Source organism: Polypterus senegalus, chromosome 15 (assembly GCF_016835505.1).
Source record: "Polypterus senegalus isolate Bchr_013 chromosome 15, ASM1683550v1, whole genome shotgun sequence".
Classification (NCBI taxonomy): Eukaryota; Metazoa; Chordata; class Cladistia; order Polypteriformes; family Polypteridae; genus Polypterus; species Polypterus senegalus.
This window is the reverse complement of record NC_053168.1, coordinates 100,180,920-100,207,659: the sequence shown is the minus strand read 5'-3', so window position 1 is coordinate 100,207,659 and position 26,740 is coordinate 100,180,920. Positions and strand designations below refer to the sequence as shown.

Sequence of the window (26,740 nt, the reverse complement as noted above, 5' to 3'; positions counted from 1 at the left end):
GAAGAGACCTCGCTATTGCATTATATATCAAGTATGATGTCCCCTGACATGAACTTCTGACATCAGACTATATTGTTTATTTAGCAATTAGCCATCTCAATTGCTTCTACACACTTTCTGGTTGTAGAGATAGTGATGAGTTCACTATGGCTCCTAGGCTCTTCTCATGAAGTCTGCTTTCACGTTTCAAATCTCACATTATGTATTCAAATCTAACATTTTTGTTTTCTATATGTAATATGCCAAAATCTTTAATTATTAAAACAATTCTAATATTAAAATAAGTAGAAGCAATATCTCAGTTTATTAACCATTCATTAACAATGTTTATTAGCAAAGATAAACAAAACAAATATAACTGTAATTCCATCCATCCTTCTCTATGACTGGCCAGGTTCTGCAGTCCTACAGTAAAGCACCCATCACTTTACTTTCTACATTTGTTCATTACAGAACCACAGGTCACCAGTGCCTACCCAGACAGCTATTTAATACAAAATCTATGAGTGGAATGCTAGTTGATAGCATGAGACCCATTGAAATAAACCAATTTATTCATCAATGAATCAAATGTAAGCATTTCTGAGATGTGTGAAAAGACCAGAGCAACTGGACTGAAATGAAGAAGAGAAAATATTTGTAAATGTAAAATGAACAGTATAGACATACTCAGAATTTTCTGGTAGTCTGTTTCTTCCTTTTTTGAAACCGTATAAAAACTGGTTTTAAAACAACAAAAATTCTAAGCCATTACTACAAAATACATGAGGGTGAGTAACAAATTAAAAATATGTTTGGGTGGGGGTATTCCTTTGAATGCGACAAATTTGCATTGCAATACCCGCCAAGACAAGTGCTTAAAGTAATAATTAGAAAAGTGAGATTTTAAAGAATTTTATGAAAAAAGGATTGTTGGTTATTTTAATGGGTTCTGCCACTGTAAATATATTAATCCTTTTAAACAATTTGAATTAATATATTTCAACAACGTCTAATATTTTTTGCACATTATTCTTGCAGTGAACATGTAATCATTTTTACTCTGTCATAAAATCTAGAGTGATTTTCTGTGTCTCGTCAGTATTCAAGTCAGTTGCTGTGGCCTTTATTTCTGTTAAACCAAAACTGATTTCCAATTTGATTCTGCGTTCTTTACCGGAAATGTTACCAGGTATCGGTACAATAATAGACCCCACTTCTTTCACTCCTTCATCATCTGTATATTGGGCATTTTCCTTTTCTGTAGAAAAGAAGGAAAATAAAACTTCTACTTGATCTCCATCTACTGGATTAAAGCAATACTCTGCTGCCTCGTTTTGCTCAACACCCTGACCCCTTTCAACTAATTTCATGAAGACATCGGTGCAATAAACAAATCCACTTGTGGTAACTCTGCGCTTATTCCAACTATGTTTGTAAGCAAGAAATTTTTCAGACACTCCCATGCCATAAGTGAGAGCACTCACTCGAGATGTAATTATTTTGGGATCTGCACCAAAGAGAATTGCTCCCTTTGCAATGGCTAGCTGGGAGTCAATGGGGCACATGACTTTGCATTTTGTTCTAAAAATTTCATACACTTTATCTCGTAAAATCCTGCTGGCTGCATAGCCTCCTACCAGCAAAATATAATCTATGTGGACCTCTGGCTGTTTTATAATGTCTTCTATTGCATCAATAATGTTTGTTAGACTGTCTTTGAAAAAACTCTTCAGTTTTTGATAGGCAATTTTAATATTTCCATCACTCCAGGATACCCCATCTATACCTTCGAAATATGATGATATCTCCTTTTTCTGCTCTGCCAATTTTGCTAAACTAAAAACACATGAGAAGAAAATTTCACTGTTTTCCCTGTTTTCCCCATTAGATTCCATACATTTCTGAACAGAGAAATTATACATCATCTTCTGTAGTTCAGAAGGGTGCTGCTTTTCAAAGATGTCCCAAACATCAGCTCCAAACAACTCTCTCAGAAAGACAACAAAGTTTCTGTCTACAGATGATCCTCCCCAACCCCCACCAGAAGCTTTCTGAATCTCCTTCAGATAGTTGTTTTCCAGCACTTCGTGAACTGTAATGTCAATGGTGCCACCTGCAGAAAAGAGTGAAATTATAAAGTTGAGTTATCTGTATGTGAAAGAGACTGGATAAAGTGGTAAACCAGGCCAATCCATCAAGGCTTTAGAGCAAAGGTTCCCATCCCACCCTGGGGTGCAAGTTGGTATTTTAGGTGGTGCAACAAAGAGAAAGGTTGTTGCCGCCTTTGCTAAAACTGAGTGAGGTGCATTGTCTGACATTATCATGGTGCAATCAGTGTGTTGCAGTGTGCCATCATTTATAGTTTATTTATTAGTTAGTGCTCCTGTTCAATGATATGAAAATAATCAAGCATTACGCGCACACTTATCAACTTTAAATGAGCCGCAGAAATGCATTTTCTTGTGGGTTTCATGGTGCTAACAGAGCAATTGTAAAGTCAAATTACTATTTGAGATTTGGACCTTACAATGATCCTCTAGTTAGCTGTGAGCCATCCAATCTTACTGAGATTGCACAGGTGGTGAACCAGCTGAGAGTAGAGAATGTGGTATCCAGGATGAACTTCTCCAAGCTGGTAGTAAGGCTGTCCTCCTGGCATTTCAAGCAATCTTTGTTTCCATTTGGAAAACTGGTATCATCCCAACTGACTGGACAACAGCACTTGTTGTCTCTATCTGGAAAGGGAAGGGTGACCACCTGAATTGCGGCAACTACAGGAGGATAACATTGCTCTCTGTGCCAGGTTAGGTCCTTTGTTGGGTTATCCTCAATAGGATCCGTGATCACTTGCTCACCTACAAGTGACTGGAGCGGTCTGGTTTTATGCCTAAGAAGTCTACTATCGACCGCAATCTGTCCCTTAGGGTTCTCATGGTGCTCAAACACAAATATCAGCAGCATTTCTTTGCAGCCTTTGTTGATTTTCATAAACCATTCAACTCAGTTAACTGAGTTGCCCTTTGATAGGATCCTATCAAAATTGATGGACATTATGGCCGGCCTGTACACTGGTCCTATGAGTGCTGCACAGAGTGGAGGCAGAACCTCTACGTTTTTCCCAGTTGATTTTGGCATTTGTCAGTTGTGTCTTCTTGCTCCTACTCTGTTTAATGCTTGCATGGACTGGATATTGGGCAAGGCCATGGGGTCCAGCGGCTGTGGGGGATCTGTTGTTGAAGAGAGATTCACTGATCTTGACTTTGCTGACGAAGCTATGATCTTTGCTGAGTCAATGGAGGCTCTGATGGAGGCTCTCAAGAGACTGAGCGAGGAGTCTGAATATAGCTTGCGGGTATGCTGGATTAAAACCAAGATCCAGGCCTTTAATGACCTCCTAAGCATAGCCATCAGAAGTGTGTCTTTCTGTGGAGAGAGTGACAACCTTTTCGAGAGGTTTACTTATCTTGGCAACATGTCTCTGGTGACTCTTCCTATTAAGTCAGTAGACAGATTGGGAGAACATGGGGGATCATGAGGTTGCTGGAAAGGGATGTGTGATGCTCCCAATATCTGTGCAAAAGGACAGACGTCCAAGTCTTTTGAGTCCTGGTGCATTCTCTTGCAATATGGTTGTGAGACATGGACGCTGTCCAGTGAACTGAGACGAGGACTGGCATACTTCGGTATTACGTGTCCTAGGAGAATCCTGGAGTACCGCTGGTTTGACTTTGTGTCCAATGAGCAGTTGCTCATGGAATCCCGAATGAGTCATATTAAGTGCATTGTGAGGGAGTATCAGTTAGAACACTAGAACATTAGAACACTCTAGACGAGAAAAGGCCATTCAGCCCAACAAAGCTCGCCAGTCTTATCCACTTATTTCTTCCAAAAAACATTGAGTCGAGTTTTGAAAGTCCCTATAGTCTTACTGTCTACCACACTGCTTGGTAGCTTATTCCAAGTGTCTATCATTCTTTGTGTAAAGAAAAACTTCCTAATGTTTGTGTGAAATTTACCCTTAACAAGTTTCCAACTGTATCCCTGTGTTCTTGATGAACTCATTTTAAAATAACAGTCTCGATCCACTGTACTAATTCCCTTCATAATTTTAAACACTTCAATCATGTCACCTCTTAATCTTCTTTTGCTTAAACTCTATAGGCTTAGCTCTTTTAATCTTTCCTCATAATTCAACTCCTGTAGCCATTGAATCAGCCTAGTCACTCTTCTCTGGACCTTTTCTAGCATTGCTATGTCCTTTTTGTAGCCTGGAGACCAAACTGCACACAGTACTCAAGATGAGGCCTCACCAGTGCATTATAAAGGTTGAGCATAACCTCCTTGGACTTGTACTCCACACATCGTGCTATATAACCTAACATTCAGTTAGCCTTCTTAATGGCATCTGAACATTGTTGGGAAGTCAATAGCTTAGAGTCCACTATGACTCCTAAATCCTTCTCATAAGGTGTACTCTCGATTTTACGACTGCCCATTGTGTAGTCAATCCTAACATTTTTACTTCCTATATGTAATACTTTACATTTACTGACATTAAGTTTCACTTGCCACAAATCTGCCCAAGCCTGTATGCTATCCAAGTCCTTCTGTAATGATATAACGGATTCCAAATTATCTGCTAATCCATCTAACTTGGTATCATCTGCAAACTTAACCAGCTTGTTACTTATATTCCTATCTAAAACATTTATATATATTAAGAATAGCAGCGGCCCTAGCACTGACCCCTGTGGAACACCACTCAGCCAGTTCTGATGAGGTTCCTTGCACCATCAGCCTCTAATTGCTGTGTCTGAGCCAATTCTGCACCCATCTAAAAACATCACCCTCAGCTCCCACTTCTTTTAATTTGACACCCAACATCTCACGTGGCACCTTATCAAATGCTTTCTGAAAGTCCAGATAAATAATATCATATACTCCACTTTGATCGTATCCTTTTGTTGCCTCCTCATGGAATTCCAGCATTTTAGTAAAACACAACCTCCCACTTTTGAACCTATGCTGATTGTTCAGAATAACTCATATCCTTGCCATGTGTTGCTCAATCTTGTCCTTAATAATTCCTTCCATTAATTTTCCTGTGATGTATGTTAAGCTTACTGGCCTATAGTTGCTTGGATCTGCCCTGTTACCCTTTTTATATAATGGCATGATATTTGCCATTTTCCAGTCCTTCGGAATCTCTCCAGTGCGCAGTGACTTCCTAAAAATATGTGTCAAGGGTTTATATAAGTACTCACTAGCCTCCTTAAGAACACAAGGATACATATTATCTGGTCCTGGTGATTTGTTTGATTTCAGCCTATGTAATCTGAGCAGCACTTCTCCCTCTACAATTTCCAAATCCCTCAGTACTTCCTTAGTAGTCACAATTACCTCTGGGAGGTTATCCACTTGCTCACTTGTAAACACCTCAGAAAAATATAAGTTTAGGACATCCGCTGTCTGAATTGGGTGGTCTAAAACACAATCCTAAAATAAGACTTCTTTCCCTAATATTTTCCAGGCGAAGCCACATGTCCTCACTAAGATGGGGCTCATCATCCAACTGAAGATGACTTACATTTAATTCCTGTTTGGCATAAACAGCAACCCCACCTCCTTTTCTGTTCTGTCTGTCCTTCCTAAAAAATGTGTATCCCTCTATGTTACACTCATCCCCATCTTTGTTATTTAGCCAGGTTTCCGTTATTGCTATAATATCATAATTATACTCTGCTTTATACAACTCCAACTTACTTACCTTATTTTTGATACTTCTAGCATTAAGGCAAGCTATTTTTAATGTGCTACTCCTTCTACATTTAAATATTTGCTTAGAATTTACATTACTATGCATTTTTATTTCTACACCACTGTTTGTTCTTCCATGTATAGATCTAAACCTGGCCTGTCCTAAACTCTCTGCCCCCCCCATTCCCTAGTTTAAACAATCCTCGACTAGCCTACACATACGCCTCCCCAATGCATTGGTGCCCCTCCAGTTCAGATGTAGCCCGTCCTGGCGAAACAGGTCCCATCTGTTCCAAAAGGAGTCCCAATGCCCCATAAACCTATACCCTTCTACCCTGCAACAAGATTTGAGCCACGCATTAAGCCTTCTAATCTCCTCAATCTTACCTGGACTGGCATGTGGCACAGGCAGATCTTTGGAGAAGACTACCTTGTCAGTTCTGCTCCTCAGCTTGGCACCTAACTCTTTGAATTTGGATCGCAGAACTGACAGACTACCCTTATGTATGTCATTTGTTCCATCATGGACAATGACAACTGGATCCACCCCCACTCTGGCCAAGAGCCTATCCATTCTTCCAGGGAGGTCTACCACCTGTGCTCCTGGAAGTCAACACACCGTGTGAGACTCGCTGTCTCCTGTCTCTGGAACACACCTGCGCTTCAATCCCCCTAATGATTGAGTCCCCAACTATCACTAATTCTCTCTTTTTGGGAACTGGTTTTGAGGTGGCCCATTGGGGCTCCTCATCTCTGCATACCACTTCAGAATTATCAGAGACACCGTCCAGCTCCGTAAGGACATGATAACGGTTTGACACTTCTAATTCTGGGGTTGATGCCCCCAATCAGTGTGTACCCTTTACCTTACACCTTGTGACTGTGACCCACCTGTTTCTACCTCTCTGATCTGGAATATCCTCCCGTGCCACCTTGAGGGTGCACACTATCTCTCTAAAGGACACATGGGCCAAGTCCACCAATTCTCTATTACAACGCAGGTCAGCCATCTCCTCCTCCAGTTCAGCGACCCAGAGCTCGAGGTACTGGATCAGCTGGCATCTTTTGCATTTATGGCAGTACAGCCATGTTCTACGATTCCCTGAAGGTGGTCTGGTTCACAGGATCCTCATTGTTGAGGACCCAAACGGCTGGACCAAGCCAAGGGGATGCCCACGTAACACCTGGCAGATAAATGGTCATTTCTGGAAAATGGGACTAGACCACATGTTGGCCTGGCGGGTTGCCACCAGGATATCGAGCTGTTTTGTTATGTGGTGGGTGCAACACCATGCTGTACCAGTGAGTGCTCCCCGACCTGACCTGAATGATTCATAAAGAAGGGTGAGGACTAGTATTGATTTCTGCACAAGCCTTTGTGAAATGCCATTGATTTTGAAGTTTGAATGACATTTTTGGCAGGGGGAGAAAAGGAGGGCTGAATTTAATGCAACACCTACTGCTTACATTCAGCCTGTCTCTCCTGCTGGCAGTCCTGGCAGAACTGCAGCAGTTTCAACTGTATGTCACATCTTGTTGTCAATCAAGTGTCTAAGCAGGCAGCCGTTGCTTCATTGGGGTATCTAATCCACCAAACTTCTTGATAATTGATTGTGTGTCATTTCTTTGAAGCACTTGATGCTTCAATGGATAACTGAGGTTGTCAATTTACCATCTAAGCTTCATGGGGAACACATTTACAAGATCACTGAAATTTATTAAAGTTAATTGCTCAATTTAAATTTAAATATTATGCACTGAGTTTAAAGTTTTTTTTGAGTTAAATTTGTTCTCCCACAGTACTGGATATGGTTCAAAAATTAGACTTGTTTGTCTTTACATGTGATATTTCTTTTGCAGGGAGTGCAAACAAAAATCAAACATTTCCTAGGGGTGAGGGACACAGAAAAGTTTGGGAACCATTGCTCTAGAGCAAATAATTGGACCACTGATTTCCTATTATTTATTAGGTACATCCATGTACCACAATCTGAATCACACTTCTCACCCTCCCTCACTAAAGAACATCTCATCATCAAAATGAAAAAAAGACAAATTGTAAAAGACAAGTGCAAAGTAAATTATCTGAAAAAAAAAATATAACCAAAAATATTTCACTATGAATATATTAGAATATCATGAAACAAAACAATGAAAAATGCAGAATATAAGAGACTGAAAGGGAGCATTTACACTCTTCTGAACGTTGGGATTTTCTGTTCACATCATCCAGTTCTGGGTAAGATAACTTACAAATGACCACAGATTTCATTCAAGCAAGAAGTCAGCTGCTTTGCTCATCTGAAACACCAATATCATCAACATAAATAGGAAAAAACCCTGTGAACTTTCATCAGGCTGACATAGACCAGTAAGGGTTTCAGGATTCACTGCTGAGATTATTTTTAGTTGACTTTTTGGAAGAGCCCTGTTTGAAGTGATTCATTCATTTTCATTTATATCTCAGGAACTTTCTTCATTCATTATGTTCCACCTTCTACAATAACTGTGCACTATTTTAGACTTTTTGGATGTTTAATTGCTTTCTTATTCATTTTGCAATTAACTGTAATATTAATTAGCACAAGGGAGAACAGGGACTTAGTAAGTTTTCTTATTATTAGCATTGTATATAATGTACTAGCAATGCAACCCTAAGAAATCAATATACTGTACACCTCAATATTAACATTTGCAATACACAATCTATTGGAATGTATTTTGTAAAATATGCAGCAATAAAACATTTTGCATTTTTCATTCCAAAAGATAGCACATCACAAACATTTGTTGTAATAAAATGTGTTACAGAAAAGAGGATCAATCTTTCAGCAGCTGCAAAAATCACCTGCCTACACTCTTGATCCTGAAACTTTATTTTCTGAAGCAAAATGAGTTGTATGTTAATATTCTTTTGAAAGATTCGAAACTCTTCCAAATTATACTACCTAGATTTAAAACAGAAGGCAGGTGGAAATGTATGATCCCAGAAGATGAAACATAGTAAAGAAAACTAGAAACTAAGAAAGTCTAAATAAGAGATCTGTGCTATCTTTTACCTAAGCCCAAATAGGAACTAAAATTAGTTGTCAACAGCCAAAACCCAAAACCAGTCTCTATCAGGTTTTATTTGTAATCTCATAAGGCCTGGAAGTACAATATGTTTTCGCATTAAATCAGTTGCCAAGTCATATTGTAGTATCAGACATTTATATTGTTCAAGCTTACCTCCACAATCCACAACCACATACTGAATTCCTGGGGTGTTCTGAAGGGTATCACCTCTGTTGTTTTCAGCTACCAATCCAGAGCTGGGTAATTGCCTGCACCACAGGGATGCTGCTTCAGGTTCAAGAGCTAGAAGGAGCTTTTCTGAATTAATGTCATTAACCAGTCCTGCCTGCAAAATAAAATAAAAATATATTGTTCTGATAAGTGCATTTTTAAAATCACATACAATAACTGAAAAGCATTTTCTAGCTTTGGAGTGATGAAATTGAAACTCTACTCTATCATTTCAGTTAAAAAAGAGTAATCTCATTGTAAGCAAGCAAACCATTCAGATTCTGTTTAAACAGTATGCCCTACCAGAAAATCATCTTGAACTGTAAGAACTACATCCACATCATGTGCCTAATTTACATACTGTCTTTAAAAAGTGTAAGAAATTTTTTATTTTAAAAATGTAAAATATCTTAGAACTGCAGTTCACACCACTTCACAACCCTTCAAGTTTCCAAGCATCAAACAGGACATATGCATTTCAAAGATGTCAGCAATTGATATAGGTGCTCATGTTTCTGAAGGACCAGGAGAGGCGCAATACCTGTCCTTTACCATGAGAGGGCTCTGCATCAGGGCCACGGGATCAGAGCATAGAAGCTCAACCCTTTTGGGGTCCATAGCCACCACTGGGGCACCCAGATAATTACAGAGCCATGGATTGTAGCACTTAAGCCATACCAGGAAGTGCTGCCGGAACAGCATTACGGAACACCTGGAGCACATCTGGGGCAATAAAAAAGAGGCCGCCTCACTCCATTAGTTGAGCCAGAGTTGGGTGGAAGAGGACGGAGCTTGCGTGTGGAGGAGTGCGGGAGGCAGAAAGAGAAGAAGAGAGAGAGAGAGAGAAAGAAGAGACCGAGTATTCGGCTGGTTTGAGCATTATGTGGTGTTGTACATTACAGAAGAATAATAAGCGTGTGTGTTTTTGGACATCTGGTGTCTGTCTGTCTGTGTTCGGGGGCTGAACTACCACAATACTAGTTGTCATTTTGTACATTTTTTTAAATTTGTGAAATATTATTATGGTGTCAGTCACAGGTACATTGTCTAGTAAATGTCCCATAAGTTTGCAATGTGCATATTCAGTTGGAAATGGTAGGCGTCTTTTAGGACAGAGTTTTGAAACTGACAGGATATTTAGAGAAATGTGCAAAATGGGTGCAACACTTGAACCTTATTTCATGTTCAACTTCAAAACTGCAAAATGTAGTAAATATATATATTTGGGTCAAACAAAAGTGATAAAGAATTTATGCGTCTGTATTGTTTTGTAATGCCTACTTTGTTTGTTTTATTGATTTTAAGATAATCCTTAATCCTAGAGTGCTACAGATCAAGAGTTTTCTATACAAAACTAATGTTGTTGGGATGAAAACTAGCTGCCATTCATTTAGGACTAATAGATACTCTAATGGCCTGTGTTCTTGCTGCCTTATTTTTGTATGTTTGGTGACCTGGATTAGTAATTAATTATTAATTATTTATCTAATTAATTAATTTTTAATTTTGACTGATTAGAACAAGTATTTAAAAATGGGGCCAAGCGCATACCGCATCTCTGCTGTTAGTCATTAATACTAAAATATAAGTAATATGATATTTATAAACCATTACTAACCCTCGCCTATTCTGTTTCTCTTCTAAGTATCCTCATGTGGAACTTGGTGCCACTGCTCTACTGCCAAGTTGTTTGCCTGCCTATGGAAAAGTCATTTTAGATAAAGTAGCACTGGAATCATTGGGTAGAAGGGTCCTTTCATCTGATTGGTCAGCCCACCACTGACTCAGCTATAGAATGGCCAGTAAGGAGGTGGCTAGTTGGCAAAGGTCTCCAGGAATCTGGCTGTGTCTGGCTTGCCTGACACTTCTTTTACAATCTGGCCATGATTCTGTAATTAGTTGGTAGACAGATATTGTTGTTTTTCATTGCTGTTAATTAGTTTCTACTTTGCTTTTGATGCATAGTTCTGTATTTAGTGAGTGATATAATCCTTTCTTGTATTTTGCCTTTTTTTTTGTACTAATGTATATTTTTGAGGTGGCAATGATAGACAGGCCATCTAGCTCTGTGAAGAAGATTAATTGTATTCTGTTTTATGGACTGTATTTAACCAATTTTTTGATTCCCATTGCACCATCTTACCTTGAAGGGTCTCTCACTCTGAATTGCCTTTTCCAAAATGCTTTTAATTTTTTTCTCTGTAATGTTTTTGTTTGGAGTCAAGGCTGTAGGGGCCTGTCAAAAAACTGGGCATTTTGAGCCCATTGAGGCATTCCTTGTGTGGTTTTAATCTATACTAGAAATAAATTGTTGCTGTTGTTGTTAACCTTCATATCAGTTAATGAGTCACACGTGTCATGATCTGCCTTTTGTTTTTAAATTTTAACACCTTAGTATCTACAGCTATTTGTAACATTGTGTTGGGGGGTTTTAGAAGTCCAGGAAACTAGTGGTTAAATACATTTTTTGTTTCCATGTAACAATGTTAAATTTAAAGATCATTCTTCTGCAGCCCCCTCATACAGTGAATCCCTCGCTATATTGCGCTTCGACTTTCACAGCTTCATTCCATCACAGATTTTAAATGTAAGCATATCTAAATATATATCACTGATTTTTCACTGGTTCGCGGATTTCTGCGGACAATGGGTCTTTTAATTTATGGTACATGTTTCCTCAGTTGGTTTCCCCAGTTGATTTCATACAAGGGATGCTATTGGCAGATGGCTGAGAAGCTACCCAATCCTTAATAATATACGATATGCTTCCCACGCAGTGCATCGCATTCTTGAAAGCCCGAACAGCCCATATTGATTTTTGATTGTTTGCTTTTCTGTCTCTCTCACTCTCTCTGACATTCTCTGCTCCTGACAGAAAGGGTGTGAGCAGCTGCTTTGCCCGGCGGTGCTTCACATACTTAAAAGCCAAAAACAGCCCTATTGATTTTTGATTGTTTGCTTTTCTCTCTCTCTCTCTAACATTCTCTGCTCCTGACGCACACTACTTTGAAGAAGATATGTTTGCATTCTTTTAATCGTGAGACGGAACTGTCATCTCTGTCTTGTCATGGAGCACAGTTTAAACTTTTGACTAAAGGGTTTTATTTTATGTCTAGAGGGTTCTAATAATGTTAGAAAACGTATTTAGAAGGTCGTAAACATGTTTTCTATGCTCTAACTGCAAAAATATTCGATTTACAAATAAAGAATCCTACTTCGCGGAAATTCATTTATCGCGGTAGAGTCTGGAACGGATTAACTGCGATAAATGAGGGTTTACTATACTGCCTTTCTTATGGACAACAGCATTTTAAGACTTTTTCATTTGTGCTCACTATTCCTTTGCTTCAGAAATGTTGTGTCTCGGCTACTGTGGTTCAAAGTCTTGTTTTCTGTCCTTTTTCAGGTGTGTGTCATTGGGGAATGTTAATGTTACTTTTGTTTATTGTATTTTTTGATTTCTATACATGTGCTATATTTCATGTGTTTTGTGGGTGGCTTTCCAAGTGGTGGCCTCACCTGCCAATCACTGCTAGGAAGTGCCCTCAGCCGTATAAATGAAGATGGTCTTGCTCAGTTCCTGGCAATTCATTTCAAATGTGTTTGGGAATTTTTGGCAAATTATGGTGCTTCTGCTGTGCCTGTTGTGATTTATTGGACTATTTGACCTATTTACCCTGTCCTTTGTCCACCATTTTGCGTTTTTGTGCCCTACAGAGATTCATTCTTGCTGAAGAGCATTTTTTGTGAAAATAACACTTTATTTTGTAAATATTCTAAAGATTTATTTTCTAAAGATTTTTTTGTATTAAGCTGGGGTTATTGATGGGATTTCTCTCTCTCGTGGCCATTTTTGGAAGTATTTTTGAAACTTTCTTGCTTTGAGACTTAGGAACTCAAAGTCATAACAAACAAGTAGAGTACAGCAAATTACATCACTGGCTCATAGGTATAAAGCTTAGCATCTTACACTTCCTGGTTGTTCCAGTCTGGCTTCCTCTTAAGAGGCAGAACTGCCTTCTTTGTCTCAGTAGCTAATCTGACTGTAGTCTGGAAAGACCTATAAACCTTTTTGCCTTTTTTCTTTATTTCGGCTATCAAATATATAGGGTTATATATAGTTTGAGGTGCCCCAAAAGGTTTTGATTGTCTTTTGCATTTCATTACACTATACTTATGGTACCACATTAAAATTATTATTATTATTATTATTATTATTATTATTATTATTATTATTATTATTATTATTATTATTATACTGTACATTTAATTTAATCACACTTTTCCAAACCTAAAATGATGATACAAATAACTTAGAGATACCATCGAAATAGCAGGAAAAAGATAAATATACTAAAAAAACAAGATTAAAACGATACAGTAAGTTTTAAATTGCTTTTTAAACATTAAATTATAATCTGAAGATCTAATATGTAAAGGACGTTAATTCTAAAGTTTAGAGGCAGCATAGCTGTGCAAAGTCAAAAATGGGAGAGCAAGAAAACCAGCTTTAGAGGAAAGAAGCAAGTGAGAAAGGATATAATCTCATAGAAAATCCAAGAAGTAGACTAGTTCCAAGTTATGGAGGGCTTTCCATTTGTATTTTTGCTAATTATCACCAAATTTTGTATCCATTTCTTGATCCATTTTATAACCTGATTATTCCAATTTAGCATAGATGGGATGAGAGCAAACATATTGTTATTTTAAATATATTAACATTTTTTTGGTTATGTGTGTACCATAGATAAGGTTTGATCCTCTCTGTTCTAGTTAAGTATATTACTGACAAATATGCATGACTTTTAAAGTTAGGTATGTTTTGAATACTTAACATTAATTATTTGCATATGAATTGAGCTAATGGCTCACCTCTTTAGCTGCTTGCCTCATGAACTGCTTGGCATCGGGTCTCCAGATAGCTGGCACAGTCAGGACCCACGTGATGTCCTCTTCAGAGAATGTAACCTCCAGACTGGACTCATTGATCATCTTCAGAGCATGGTCCTTCAGAAAGCGAAGGCTCTCAGAAATCACAATCAGTGCAGGAAGGGATTTATTATTCTTAGCCTTGATTAAAAGGTTTTTTAAATGCATCTGAAAGGAAAATGGAAAAAAGGTATAATTCTAATTTTACAGGGTCAAATAATTCATAATCAATAATTAAGATTTATAAACCTTGGGGATTTGAAAATCTATGAAGAATTATAAATTAAGCAATAAAACATTTTTAAATAGCAATAAACATTTTTGTGAAGATCAGCAATATGTTAGTCCTTACTTAGTCCTCTCCTCCTTGAACCGTCACCTTATCTTGGTGGAGGGGTTTGCGTGTCCCAATGATCCTAGGAGCTATGTTGTCCGGGGCTTTATGCCCCTGGTAGGGCCACCCAAGGCAAACTGGTCCTAGGTGAGGGATGAGACAAAGAGCGGTTCAATAAACCTCCGATGAAGAATAAAAACTTGGACAACGTTTTCCCCTTGCCCGGACGCGGGTCACCGGGGCCCCCTCTGGAGCCAGGCCTGGAGGTGGGGCTCGATGGCGAGCGCCTGGTGGCCGGGCCTGCACCCATGGGGCTCGGCCGGGCACAGCCCGAAGAGGTAACGTGGGTCCTCCTCCCCATGGGCTCACCACCTATGGGAGGGGCCAAGGAGGTTGGGTGCAGTGTGAGTTGGGTGGTGGCGGCGGGACCTTGGCGGTCTGATCCTCGGCTACAGAAACTGGCTCTTGGGACGTGGAATGTCACCTCTCTGAAGGGAAGGAGCCTGAGCTAGTGCGCGAGGTGAGAGGTTCCGCTAGATATAGTCGGACTCACCTCGACGCACAGCTTGGACTCTGGAACCAATCTCCTTGAGAGGGGCTGGACTCTCTACCACTCTGGAGTTGCCCCGTGAGAGGCCGAGCAGGTGTGGGCATACTTATTGCCCCACTGGAGCCTGTGCATTGGGGTTTACCCCGTGGACGAGAGGGTGGCCTCCCCGCCCGGGTGGGGAAGGGTCCTGACTGTTGTTTGTGCGTATGCGCCAACAGCAGTTTGGAGTATCCACCCTTTTGGAGTCTCTGGAGGGTTGCTAGAGGGCATACCTTCTGGGATTCCCTCGTTTTGCTGGGAGACTTCAATGCTCACGTGGGCAATGACAGTGAGACCTGGAAGGGTTGGATTGGGAGGAATGGCCCCCCCGATCTGAACCCGAGCGGTGTTTTGTTATTGGACTTCTGTGCTCGCCACGGATTGTCCATAACAACACCATGTTCAAGCATAAGGGTGTTCATATGTGCACTTGGCACCAGGACACCCTAGGCCTCAGGTCGATGATCGACTTTGTGGTCGTGTCGCCGGACTTGCGCCATATGTCTTGGACACTCGGGTGAAGAGAGGGGCGGAGCTGTCAACTGATCACCACCTGGTGGTGAGTTGGCTTCGATGGTGGGGGAAGATGCCGGTCAGACCTGGTAGGCCCAAACGTGTTGTGAGGGTCTGCTGGGAACGGCTGGCAGAGTCCCCTGTCAGAAGTAGCTTCAACTCCCACCTCCGCAGAACTTCAACCACGCCCCGAGGGAGGTGGGGACATTGAGTCCAATGGGCCATGTTCCGTGCCTCTATTGTTGAGGCGGCTGACCGGAGCTGTGGCCGCAAGGTGGTCGGTGCCTGTCGTGGCGGCAATCCCCAACCCGCTGGTGGACACCGCGTGAGGGATGCCGTCAAGCTGAAGAAGGAGTCCTATAGGACTTTTTGTCCTGTGGGTCTCTGGAGGCAGCTGATAGGTACCGCAGGCCAAGCGAACGCTGCCGGTTGTTGCTGAGGCAAAACTCGGGCATGGGAGGAGTTTGAGAGGCCATGGAGAACGACTTTGGACGGCTTCGAGGAGATTCTGGTCCACCGTCCGCGCCTCAGGAGGGTGAAGCAGTGCAGTGTCAACACCGTATATGGTGCTGCTGACCTCGACTCAGGACGTTGTGGGTCGGTGGGAGGAGTACTTCGAAGACCTCCTCAATCCCACTAACATGCCTTCCACGAGGAAGCAGAGCCTGGGGACTCTGAGGTGGGCTCTCCCATCTCTGGGACTGAAGTCACCGAGGTGGTCAAAAACTCCTTGGTGGCAGGGCCCCGGGTGGATGAGATCGCCCGAGTTCCTTAAGGCTCTGGATGTTGTAGGACTGTCTTGGTTGACACGCCTCTGCAACATCGCATGGACATCGGGACAGTGCCTCTGGATTGGCAGACCGGGGTGGTGGTCCCCTCTTTAAAAGGGGACCGGAGGGTGTGTTCCAACTATAGAGGGATCACACTCCTCAGCCTCCCTGGAAAAGTCTATTCGGGGTTCTGGAGAGGAGGGTCCGCCGGATAGTGAACCTCGGATTCAGGAGGAACAGTGTGGTTTTCGCCCTGGTCGCGGAACAGTGGACCAGCTCTTCACCCTTAGCAGAGTCCTGAGGGTGCATGGGAGTTTGCCCGACCGGTCTACATGTGTTTTGTGGACTTGGAAAAGGCATTGACCGTGTCCCTCGGGAATCCTGTGGGGGTGCTCGGGAGTATGGGGTACCGGACCCCTGATAAGAGCTGTTCGGTCTCTGTACAACCGTGTCAGAGCTTGGTCCGCATTGCCGCAGTAAGTCGAGCCCGCTTCCAGTGAGAGTTGGACTCCGCCAGGGCTGCCCTTTGTCACCATTCTGTTCATAACTTTTATGGACAGAATTTCTAGGCAGCCAGGGTGTTGAAGGGGTCCGGTTTGGTGGACTCAGGATTGGGTCACTGCTTTTGCAGATGATGTTGTCCTGTTTGCTTCATCAGGCCGTGATCTTCAGCTCTCTGGATCGGTTCGCAGCTGAGTGTGAAGCGGCTGGGATGAGAATCAGCACCTCCAAATCCGAGAGCATGGTCCTCAGCAGGAAAAGGGTGGAGTGCCCTCTCAGGGTTGGGGGAGAGATCCTGCCCCAAGTGGAGGAGTTCAAGTATCTCGGGGTCTTGTTCACGAGTGAGGGAAGAATGGAGCGTGAGATCGACAGGCGGATTGGTGCGGCATCCGCAGTGATGCGGGCTCTGCATCGGTCTGTCGTGGTGAAAAAGGAGCTGAGCCGTAAGGCAAAGCTCTCAATTTACCAGTCGATCTACGCTCCTACCCTCACCTATGGTCATGAGCTATGGGTAGTGACCGAAAGAACGAGATCGCGAATACAAGCGGCTGAAATGAGTTTCCTCCGCAGGGTGTCTGGGCTTTCCCTTAAAGATAGGGTGAGAAGCTCAGTCATCCGGGAGGGGCTCAGAGTAGAGCCGCTACTCCTCCGCATCGAGAGGAGTCAGATGAGGTGGCTCGGGCATCTGATCAGGATGTCTCCTGGACGCCTCCCTGGTGAGGTGTTCCGGCACGCCCAACCGGGAGGAGGCCCCGGGGAAGACCCAGGACACGCTGGAGGGACTATGTCTCCCGGCTGGCCTGGGAACGCCTTTGGGATTCTCCCGAAGAGCTGGAAGAAGTGGCCGGGAGAGGGAAGTCTGGGCCTCTCTGCTAAACTGCTGCCCCCGACCCGACCTCGGATAAGCGGAAGAGGATGGATGGATGGATGGATGGATGGATGGATGGATGGATACTTAGTCCTGCTAATTAAGATCTATTTTGGACTAAATATTTCATGCTGAATTTTGTTTATGGCTCAGAACAGGTTTATTGTTATATGAAAAAATATGAAAAAGGCAAACGTCTTCCTAATTGTACTGTCTTCTACTGTCTTCTGTTTAATTTAAAATGATATAACATTTTCAGAACTGTGTATTGTGCCAGTTGATGGCCTTATGGAGCCTCAGGCAAGGTTCATTGCTAGCATCACCCACACCCAAAACAAAGAAAAAATGGAACACCATGCCAAAATAAATGCACAAGCAATAGATGTAAAATTGTAGGTTGCCTTTGATTAATACAATAAACCAAAGTAATGGCAAACTAACTAAAAACGCAAGGTTATTGTAAATGTTATAATAGTATTTACTAAATATCTTAAACAGGTGCTTTGAGGCAAATACACAATCGAAATATATGTAAGTAGGAATAAATTGAAGAACACTACTATTACTGGAACTGTGTACATTGTACGTTATATCACTTAAACATAACACAATAGTTGGAGAGCTTTTACAACTGACATTCAACAAAAAGTAAGGACTGACATCTGACGTGACATAAATGACAATGCTAGAAAATTCACCCCAATTACCATGGTTGGACTTTTGTGAGATTGGGCTCCTACGTTTGAACCACTGTTTGAAGCCCACCAAAGTGTTCTGAGGAAAACACACACAAACTAGCATGTAATATCAAAGTAAAATCACCTAATATGTAACACTAATACTAGGAGTTGACTAAACTTAAAGATTCACTATACAAGAACAGCAAGTACTGAAGATTATGCAATAAGTGCATGGCTGACCAAAAGAATCTAGAAACAACACTTGAGATTATGAGTTAATAGAGTGCGAGAAACAAAGACAGAGTATGCAATGGCAAAATTTAGCATTGTACTTGATAGCCATCAGAGAACAGTATGACATGTCAGATATTAAAACCAAAGATATTTTGATACATTTTTATCTATTTTAATAGAGAAGGAGAGAGAGAGAAAATTGTTTAAAACCATTAAAAAACCTGGTTATTTTCACAATGTCATATTTTTTTAGCATTTGCTAAAAAAGTGAAAACAAAATAAATTATCAAAATTAATACAAAAGTGGGTTTAGTTTTTTGTATGTTTTCAAACCCTTTTTCAAACCCTTTTTTCCAGCTATCACTAAACAATACATGTTGTTCAGTAGAGATGCAGCCAACGTAGTAGTTGTACGAGATACAATTTGTGTTGCTTCATTGTCAACTGACCTTGCCAAACCTTGTGATTTGTCAATAAAATTTTGCTCAGGCATGACAAGTGTAGAAAATGATTTTATTTTCGAAACAGATTTCTCACTACTGTGCAAAGTAATAAACAAGTTGTTGTCAACATTATGCAAACACCTTACAAGTAAGCTAAAACATTTTAGCACCGTGATGCATACCTAGAATGGTCCATATGGTGTTTCATAAAATGGTTTTGTAGATCAATTCATTTCAACATTATACTTTTGAATTATTATACAGTATAAAATAAATGCAAAGAAAGCTAGCAGTTTGTCCTAACTTACACCCGACCACATAAGCTTTGTCACAATTACAGCTAATATGTCATATTATCAGCTTATTAACAGAATGAAAATCTTTAAAGGATCATCAATATCTGACACATCTCTCCTCATACCATCTATATCTGTGAATGCAGCTTTGAAAGTTGTCCGGCACTTTTTTGTGCAACATACATTCAAAAATGGCATCAGAGTTTACCTATTTGTAAAGGTGCTGACATGTTGCATCAGCCGGGGATGGGCCACTCAAATTATGAGCTGGCATTCTATCACACAATGCAGGGGTTCCAATAAAAAGGAGATTTCACAAACAAAGTTCCATCTAGTGCTGCAAAAATGAGCAGTCATTTTACGGATAGCAAGACAAATAAAAAAGTCATATAAAGAACAAGATGATTCATTCATGCAATCAGTGTTGGTGTTATAAGTGAATTGTAAAGAATACCTATTTTCTAACTTAGCAAAGCAGTGAGTGCCACTGACACTGCAGCATCAATAAGGGAGACAGTTGAGAAACTGCTTCCTCTGTGACTCTACCAATGCTTCTACATTGGCTAAGGTTCACTGGCCTGGGTGCCTAGATGTCAGTACATCTTGTAGCTAATGGAACTGGAAAAATGTGTAGCAGATTTAGTTGTCACTTAACCCAGGTGAGCTGTGTGAAGCAGGACCAGTGGTAAAACTGCTCAGACAAAGGATAATGCAGATCGTAGAGGCATTACAGAGCAGCAAAAAGAGGAGAGCCTCAAACCTGAGCTCTGGACCCAGAATGGCATTTGCAGTGTCAGTTCAGTTCAAACAACTTAGAGACATGTACATTTTCTGCTGCAGACAACATGACAGTACAGCACCAAACATCCAAAGGTGCCATCTGACACCACAATACTGAACATCCCTGCTACGCTGTTAGACAACAAAGTGGTCACAAACTGCCACTCTCTGTCACTACCTGGAAGTCACTTGAGATGTGTAAACATGAGGATAATGAGCTACATGCAACCAGAAGTGCCATGAATATTTCTTTTGAAAAACAAACAACAAATATTTTTTCCATGCATCTTCAGTAATTCTAATAATTAAATAATTAGTTTGTGGAGAAGTCTGGCACACCAGTTACTTTTTATTATAATATTATTACTGATACATGTCACTGATTGTAGTTATTAAATTATCAGTAATATAAACATAGTTAAACCCTGTTGATGTGCCATGGAGGCATGCTTAGATCTTAGGATTAATTAGATGATTATTATATTACAATAACAATATCATAGTGAAATTGGCTTGCTAAATCAGCTCCACTAAGAATACGGTGCCCTAGACAATTGACCAGCACTACCTGCTCAGTCCAGTTTTGGTCAGGATGGTGGTTGTGCCTTTTCAGCTTGAACAGGACTCAAGGCAGGAAACAACACTGGACAATACATCAATTTGAGACACATTCCACTCGTTAATGAAATTTAGAATTGCTAGTATAGTATTTCTGAGAGATGTGCAAGTAGCATACCCTTGCAAGCATAGAGAAAACATACAGACTCCACATACTGTACATAACAACCAGCAGCTGGATTCATATCCACTGTTCTAACAAGGTAATTGGTATTTTTCATTATTTACAAATTAGCTTTTAATTGCCTCAAAGTCATTAATAGTTATAATCTCTATTTAAATAAAATAGGTTGGATGTGCGTGTGTGTTGAAATTGTTGAACTAGTGGGTTCAAGAAATTGATAGATGAATAAACAATGAGTGCTTTATGTTTCATGAAAGGTGTGTGTTTGCTTGGGATCAAAGCCAACATTCAAACTTTTACAGCAGGGTAGTTACAATATGTTTTGTTTGGAAACATGATAGAAATTATAGACATTAACAAAACAGAAGCCACTTAAATAAATCCACTCTTTTTTGAAATTCAGGATGACATTTGTACCAGAAATGATATATAAAATCTGTTTCCCGATATTTGATAATCTGCATGTTGGTTATTTTCATAAACTTGTCATTGGAAAGGAACCACAAATGTGTTTTCTAAATGGAAGAAAAATATGCATAATATATCACATCATGAGACACATCATTACTCATGCTAACTATAGCATATCTAAAATTTGTTTTTATTATGTGTATTTCATTTGGGATTAACTTGGGTTTACACAGTATTGCATCAATAATATTTTTCTTTGTCCTTATCCTGCTTGTGTAACCCTACCATACACACTCTGGCTTCATTAAATCATGTAAGTTACTGATCTGCACAGGTCCAAATATTTACTCTATCTTGAGAAATACTGAAATTAGTGGCATTACACAATTCTACACATGGCTTCTCTAAAAAACCTGTGAAATAATTTTTTGAAAAGGTGAAAAGATTTTTCCAGCAATAATGTGTAACACAGAGCTTTGACAATATCAATTAATGGTAGCATTAGAGAAACCAATGAAAAATCAATGAAAAGGCCTTACCTTGTTGTAGAGCTCCATCTTAAAATTTTCAAAAAAGTAGAAGCGCAAAGCTTCTTTAGAAGGCATCTGCTTGTAGGTCATAATAGCATCAAAGCCAAACTTCACAAACTTTTTATCTTCATTGAACAAAATGCAAGTTGGAGTTTTGGGGAGTCTGAATCCATACTCCATACCCCAGTAAGGATTTCTGATTTCTGATACGTCATCCTTGATACTGAAGCAGTAGCCACTATATGCAGTTCCAAAGTCAACTGCCACCACAAAATAAGTATCTTCCATTTCCAAAGAGAGACAAGGTCGAATCAGGACACAAGGAAAACTGAAATATCTATAGTGATTTCACCCCAGTGTCACTGCTGCTGTTATTCTATATATTCTATTTCTTTTTCTATTCTATTTTAATATCTCTGCTTCTTCTTTGCTCTGCAGGTATCAGCTGTGTTGCAATGTTATTCTTAAACAAAAATGAAACCACGCTGCCTGCATTTCTGGTACAACTATTTGGGCGAAGTTTAAATATCTCATCTTTGTTTTCTTAAAGTCAATCACATGACTAAAAGTAAAAAATCCTTTCATAAGATTACTGAGATCTATCCAGCTGTACTGGTAGAACGAACATTGACATTCAACAGATAACAGGTGTAGCCAAATAACCTCACAGTTAAGTTTAACTCTTTTTTGTTACATCTCTATTTAATAAAGAAACATATGCAAATAATTTTATAAGTAACACAGCACATTTCTGATTTCCTTCTTTCTACAGCATATAAAAATTAAACATATTTATTTGTGCATAGCTCAGCATAAGTGGAAAGCCAAATGACCATTTAAAACTGTCTCCCAATGGATTTTAAATGTCTTGAAATATTTTATATCTTTACATTTTTTTAATTAAAATATCTCTAAATTGATTTAAGTGTAGTCAGTGCCTTTGCACAATTAATCTTTCTTAATTTTTTTTAATGCTGTTGTCAGCAGAAGGTGATGTGTGGCAGAGAGGTAGGCAGTACCAATTCAAGACAAGTTTAAGAAATGTTTCTAGATCCTAGATTTAAGGATATAATGTTGTCTATTTTCTGAGTTCTTGAAATAATTTTTAAAATTTCTCAAGAAATTCATTTGGCTTAGAAACTGTATTTCGAAGTTTTACAGATAGGTGTATTACCATTTTAGCCATATAAAGATCTCCTCAAATATATATACAGTATATATGTGTATATATAAATATATATATATGCAGATATATTTAAAGGAAGTATAGTTATCTTCAAATCTCTGTCCCATTACTTAATTATTTAGGAATGCAGGATATACTGTAAAAACAGTACTGGGATACTCAATATAATCTGTCTTTAAATATGACCAGCAGCAAGCTGGTGAAATTAAACACAGAAAAAAACAATAAATGTTCCAGCCAAACTCACATTTTTGTAACTCACATACTGTAGTTGCAAGCCCCCAAAAAGATATACCACAATAATCCTACTCTGAATCCATAAATTATCTTTACCAATAGAAATTCATCAGGCTAATACTGTAGAAGAGTTTAAAAAGCTGCTAAAACCCATTATTTTAAAAGTACTTTTTCATAGTTACATTTTAGGTCCTGTTCAGCCTATATACATCGGAATTCCAATACAACTCGGAGTCCTGCCATGTGCAAAAGTTCGCTGATGACACTGCTATCGTGGGCTGCATCAGGAGTGGGCAGGAGGAGGAGTATACGAACCTAATCAAGGACTTTGTTAAATGGTGCGACTCAAACCACCTACAACTGAACACCAGCAAAACCAAGGAGCTGGGCTACTGTGTGTAGAGGCTACAGACCTATAAATACCTGGGAGTGCAACTGGATGATAAATTGGACTGGACTGCCAATACTGATGCTCTGTGCAAGAGAGGACAGAGCCGAATATAATTCCTTCAATAAGATGCTGCACATGTTCTATCAGACGGTTGTGGCGAACGCCCTCTTCTACGCGGTGGTGTGCTGGGGAGGCAGCATAAAGAAGAGGGACACCTCACGCCCGGATAAACTGGTGAGGAAGGCAGGCTCTATTGTAGGCATGGAGCTGGACAGTTTGACATCCGTGGCAGAGCGACGGGTGCTGAGCAGGCTCCTGTCCAGACTGAGGAGCAGCTTCAGCGACAGACTGCTGTCACTGTCCTACTCCACTGATAGACTGATGAGATCATTCCTCCCCAACACTATGCGACTCTTCAATTCCACCCCTGTGGTAAACGTTAACATTATCTATCTATCTATCTATCTATCTATCTATCTATCTATCTATCTATCTATCTATCTATCTATCTATCTATCTATCTATCTATCTATCTAGTTGTATCCCTATTACACTGTATAGGCATTGAATTATCATTTTCCTCAGGGTTCTGCAAGTCTCTACTAATCTGTACTTTTATCTGCTATCTTTTCAGGTTCTTCTATGGTGGCGATCTGTGCCGCCACCACCAGATCAAAGTACCATGCTGCCCCAGCATTTATTGATTGAATGGTGGGTGTCCCAGATGTGTACATGACCATCACCATCAAATTTTTACATGTGAAAACTGAAAACCATGTGAGGACTGATTTAAAACATATGTGTTAGGTAGAATACCCAGTGGGGGCTGAGTGGTCTTTTGCCCTTGCAGAACCCCTGCAGATTTCATTTTATTTCTACTGCCAAACTGGAGTTTTTTTTTGTTTGTTTGTTTATTTTTTCTGCCCTCCTGGCCATCCAATCTTAACTTTTTCTTTGTTACATCCTGTATAATATTATTGCCTAATTTTGTTTGTTTATGTTTTATATTAACTTCATTTTATTTAATCTCATAAAGCACTTTGAGCTACAATGTTTGGAAGAAAATGTACTATATAAATAAATGTTGTTGCTGTTGTTATCTAAAGACCAAGTGATCTGAAGACACATGTTATTCAACTAAATATGCAAACTGTATGATTATCTCTCTTTCTCCTGCCCTCCACTCCTCCTTCAGCAAGCTTTGTCCTCCTCCCAGAGTAGTGACAGCTGGCTCCTTTTATTCAAATACCCTGGATTACTTCTGGTGCCCCAACAGTGTGGTTGGGAAGCACTTCCAAGTAAGGCGGGAGCCCAACGAAGTAGGGCTCTGCAGCCCTTGCAGCACCCCCTGGCAGCACCCCCAGAACCCAAAAGGGCTCCCAAACTCCAGCTCCCATGAAGCCATGCAGGAATCCATGGCACCACAGCAACCCAAGGGTGCTGCCACCTAGCCACCAAGGAGATATAATGCCCTGACCACTCACTCTCTCTCTCCCGGTCCACACATGCCAGCAAGGCAATGCATGGTTGGCTGACTGCCTCACACCAACCCGGAGACGAGCCTTCTTCTCAGCATATCGCTCACACCTGGTCCACTCCCCAGCATGAGCCCTTCCAATTATTTATTTATTTAAAATTGGCCACTGTTTCCTGAGCTGTGTACCCATATACATACAACAAAGACATGATTGCAGATACAATGCATAGTACAGAACATATGAAACATATGAAAAGGTTAGGGTTCAATCAATTACATTACCAACAATTCAGTCACTATATATAGTACAGTCTACCAAAGCTGGTTTGCCTCAAAATAAATAAATCCCAGGTTGATGAAGGCCACAGAGACGTGATGTTTGTCAGTCTCATCTTGGCATCAAACATGACTTATGCATTAATGGAATAAGAGCTTGCATTTAAAAAAAATAGCTTCACTCTTGCTAGATGCCCTTCTTGCAGTAAGAGTACAGTAAAGTGAATCGATTACATTAGGAGAACTAGAAACACTCTTGCAATTTGCCTTTTAATGTTAGCAAAAACCTTTTATATTTTATGTATGTATACCCACACCATATGAACATTGGATATAGCGCCTAATCAACAAGCTAATGGCTTCCCGCACAACAGGCATCATGGAGTAAATTGGCCAGTTCCCTGAGAAATGACAAAAAACAGCCTATATAAACTGATGAAAAACCAAAAAAGTTTTTCAGTACAAATATGCAATATTGGCCTTCTTAAAAGGGGATGAAAAAAAATCTATACATTATATTCAACATTTCTGAGGTGTAACATCTTTGTCACATTAATGCTCATTATAATAACAACTCAATGAAATAAATCATTATATGTGTGAGTCATCATTTATCTTGTCTGGCTGCATTTCCCTGCTTCATTAAGGGTGTTGTCATTTTCCAGTTTCTCCAAAATTTTGCATGCACTGGGGTCATAAATATGCATGAACTTTCATGCCAAGTTTTCTTTTAGAAACCTCAATGTTTGTGTTGGATGTTCTGTACACACATTTCAAGCCTCTTTTTGTACATAGGTAAGCTTTATAAATAGTGGCTCCAGAAGTGGCAGTGTGATGTAGTGGTTAAGGCTTTGGACTTCAAACTGTGAGGTTGTGGGTTCAAATCCCACTACTGATACTGTGTGACCCTGAGCATGTCACTTGATCTCCCTGTGCTCCAATTAGATAAAACAAAAATAAAAAAGAAATTTAACCAATTATACCATAAATGTTGTAAGTTGCTTTGGATAAAGGTATCAGCCAAATAAGTCAATATAAACGGTTTTAAGCCCCAGCCTCAGGAACCAATTAGGAGACAGAGCAGTACATTTTTCAGGGAATTTGGAATGACCTATGGAACTCCTGAGGCTCTCCCTCTTCAGACTCGTCCTAATGGGCCCAGGTGCCCCATGCAAATCTAAATTCCATCTTCTCCTAAAGAACCAAGCTTTCATCTGGGAAACTTGTTCACAACTGATATAAGGTACACCAAGTATGGGCTTGGGGAGCTAATTACCTATATTCAGTTATCTTTTATTTTCTAATTCTGCTTATGTGCCTGGAATAGTTAAAAATGAAGCACCATCTATTACACTGGGGCCTATAACTTGCCTGTTAATGTGTCACTGTGCCACTAGCATTGTTGGCATTGCTGAGAAAACAGTGCACAAGGTGACTGGAGAAGGGGTTGCACTATCTATAATCCATCCCTCAATTCCCATTCCTAGGACATAGGAATTCCCCCCTTAGATCATTGATGTAATTTCTGA

At 40.1% G+C, this 26,740-nt stretch overlaps 1 protein-coding gene across 1 annotated transcript; it reads right to left on the bottom strand.

The window, feature by feature from the left end:
* Positions 1-306: 306 nt before the first annotated feature.
* On the bottom strand, positions 307-22,145 carry LOC120515938 (heat shock 70 kDa protein 12A-like). The gene is made up of 4 exons (XM_039737326.1): positions 21,654-22,145; positions 13,897-14,121; positions 8,968-9,139; positions 307-2,095 (listed from the first exon to the last, which is right to left on the bottom strand). Exons 1-4 carry the CDS (start codon positions 21,930-21,932, stop codon positions 1,038-1,040), a joined length of 1,734 nt encoding a protein of 577 aa, XP_039593260.1. The 5' UTR covers positions 21,933-22,145; the 3' UTR covers positions 307-1,037.
* Between the last annotated feature and the right edge of the window lie 4,595 nt (positions 22,146-26,740).

Bases quoted from the DNA above. Each gene is read 5' to 3' on its own strand.
- LOC120515938 (XM_039737326.1), bottom strand. From the start codon at position 21,932: ATGGAAGATACTTATTTTGTGGTGGCAGTTGACTTTGGAACTGCATAT. The intron at 9,140-13,896 runs GTGAGCCATTAG...TTTATTTTGCAG, and splicing joins TGAGGCAAGCAGCTAAAGAG to GCAGGACTGGTTAATGACAT. The intron at 2,096-8,967 runs GTAAGCTTGAAC...TCTTTTCTGCAG, and splicing joins TGTGGTTGTGGATTGTGGAG to GTGGCACCATTGACATTACA.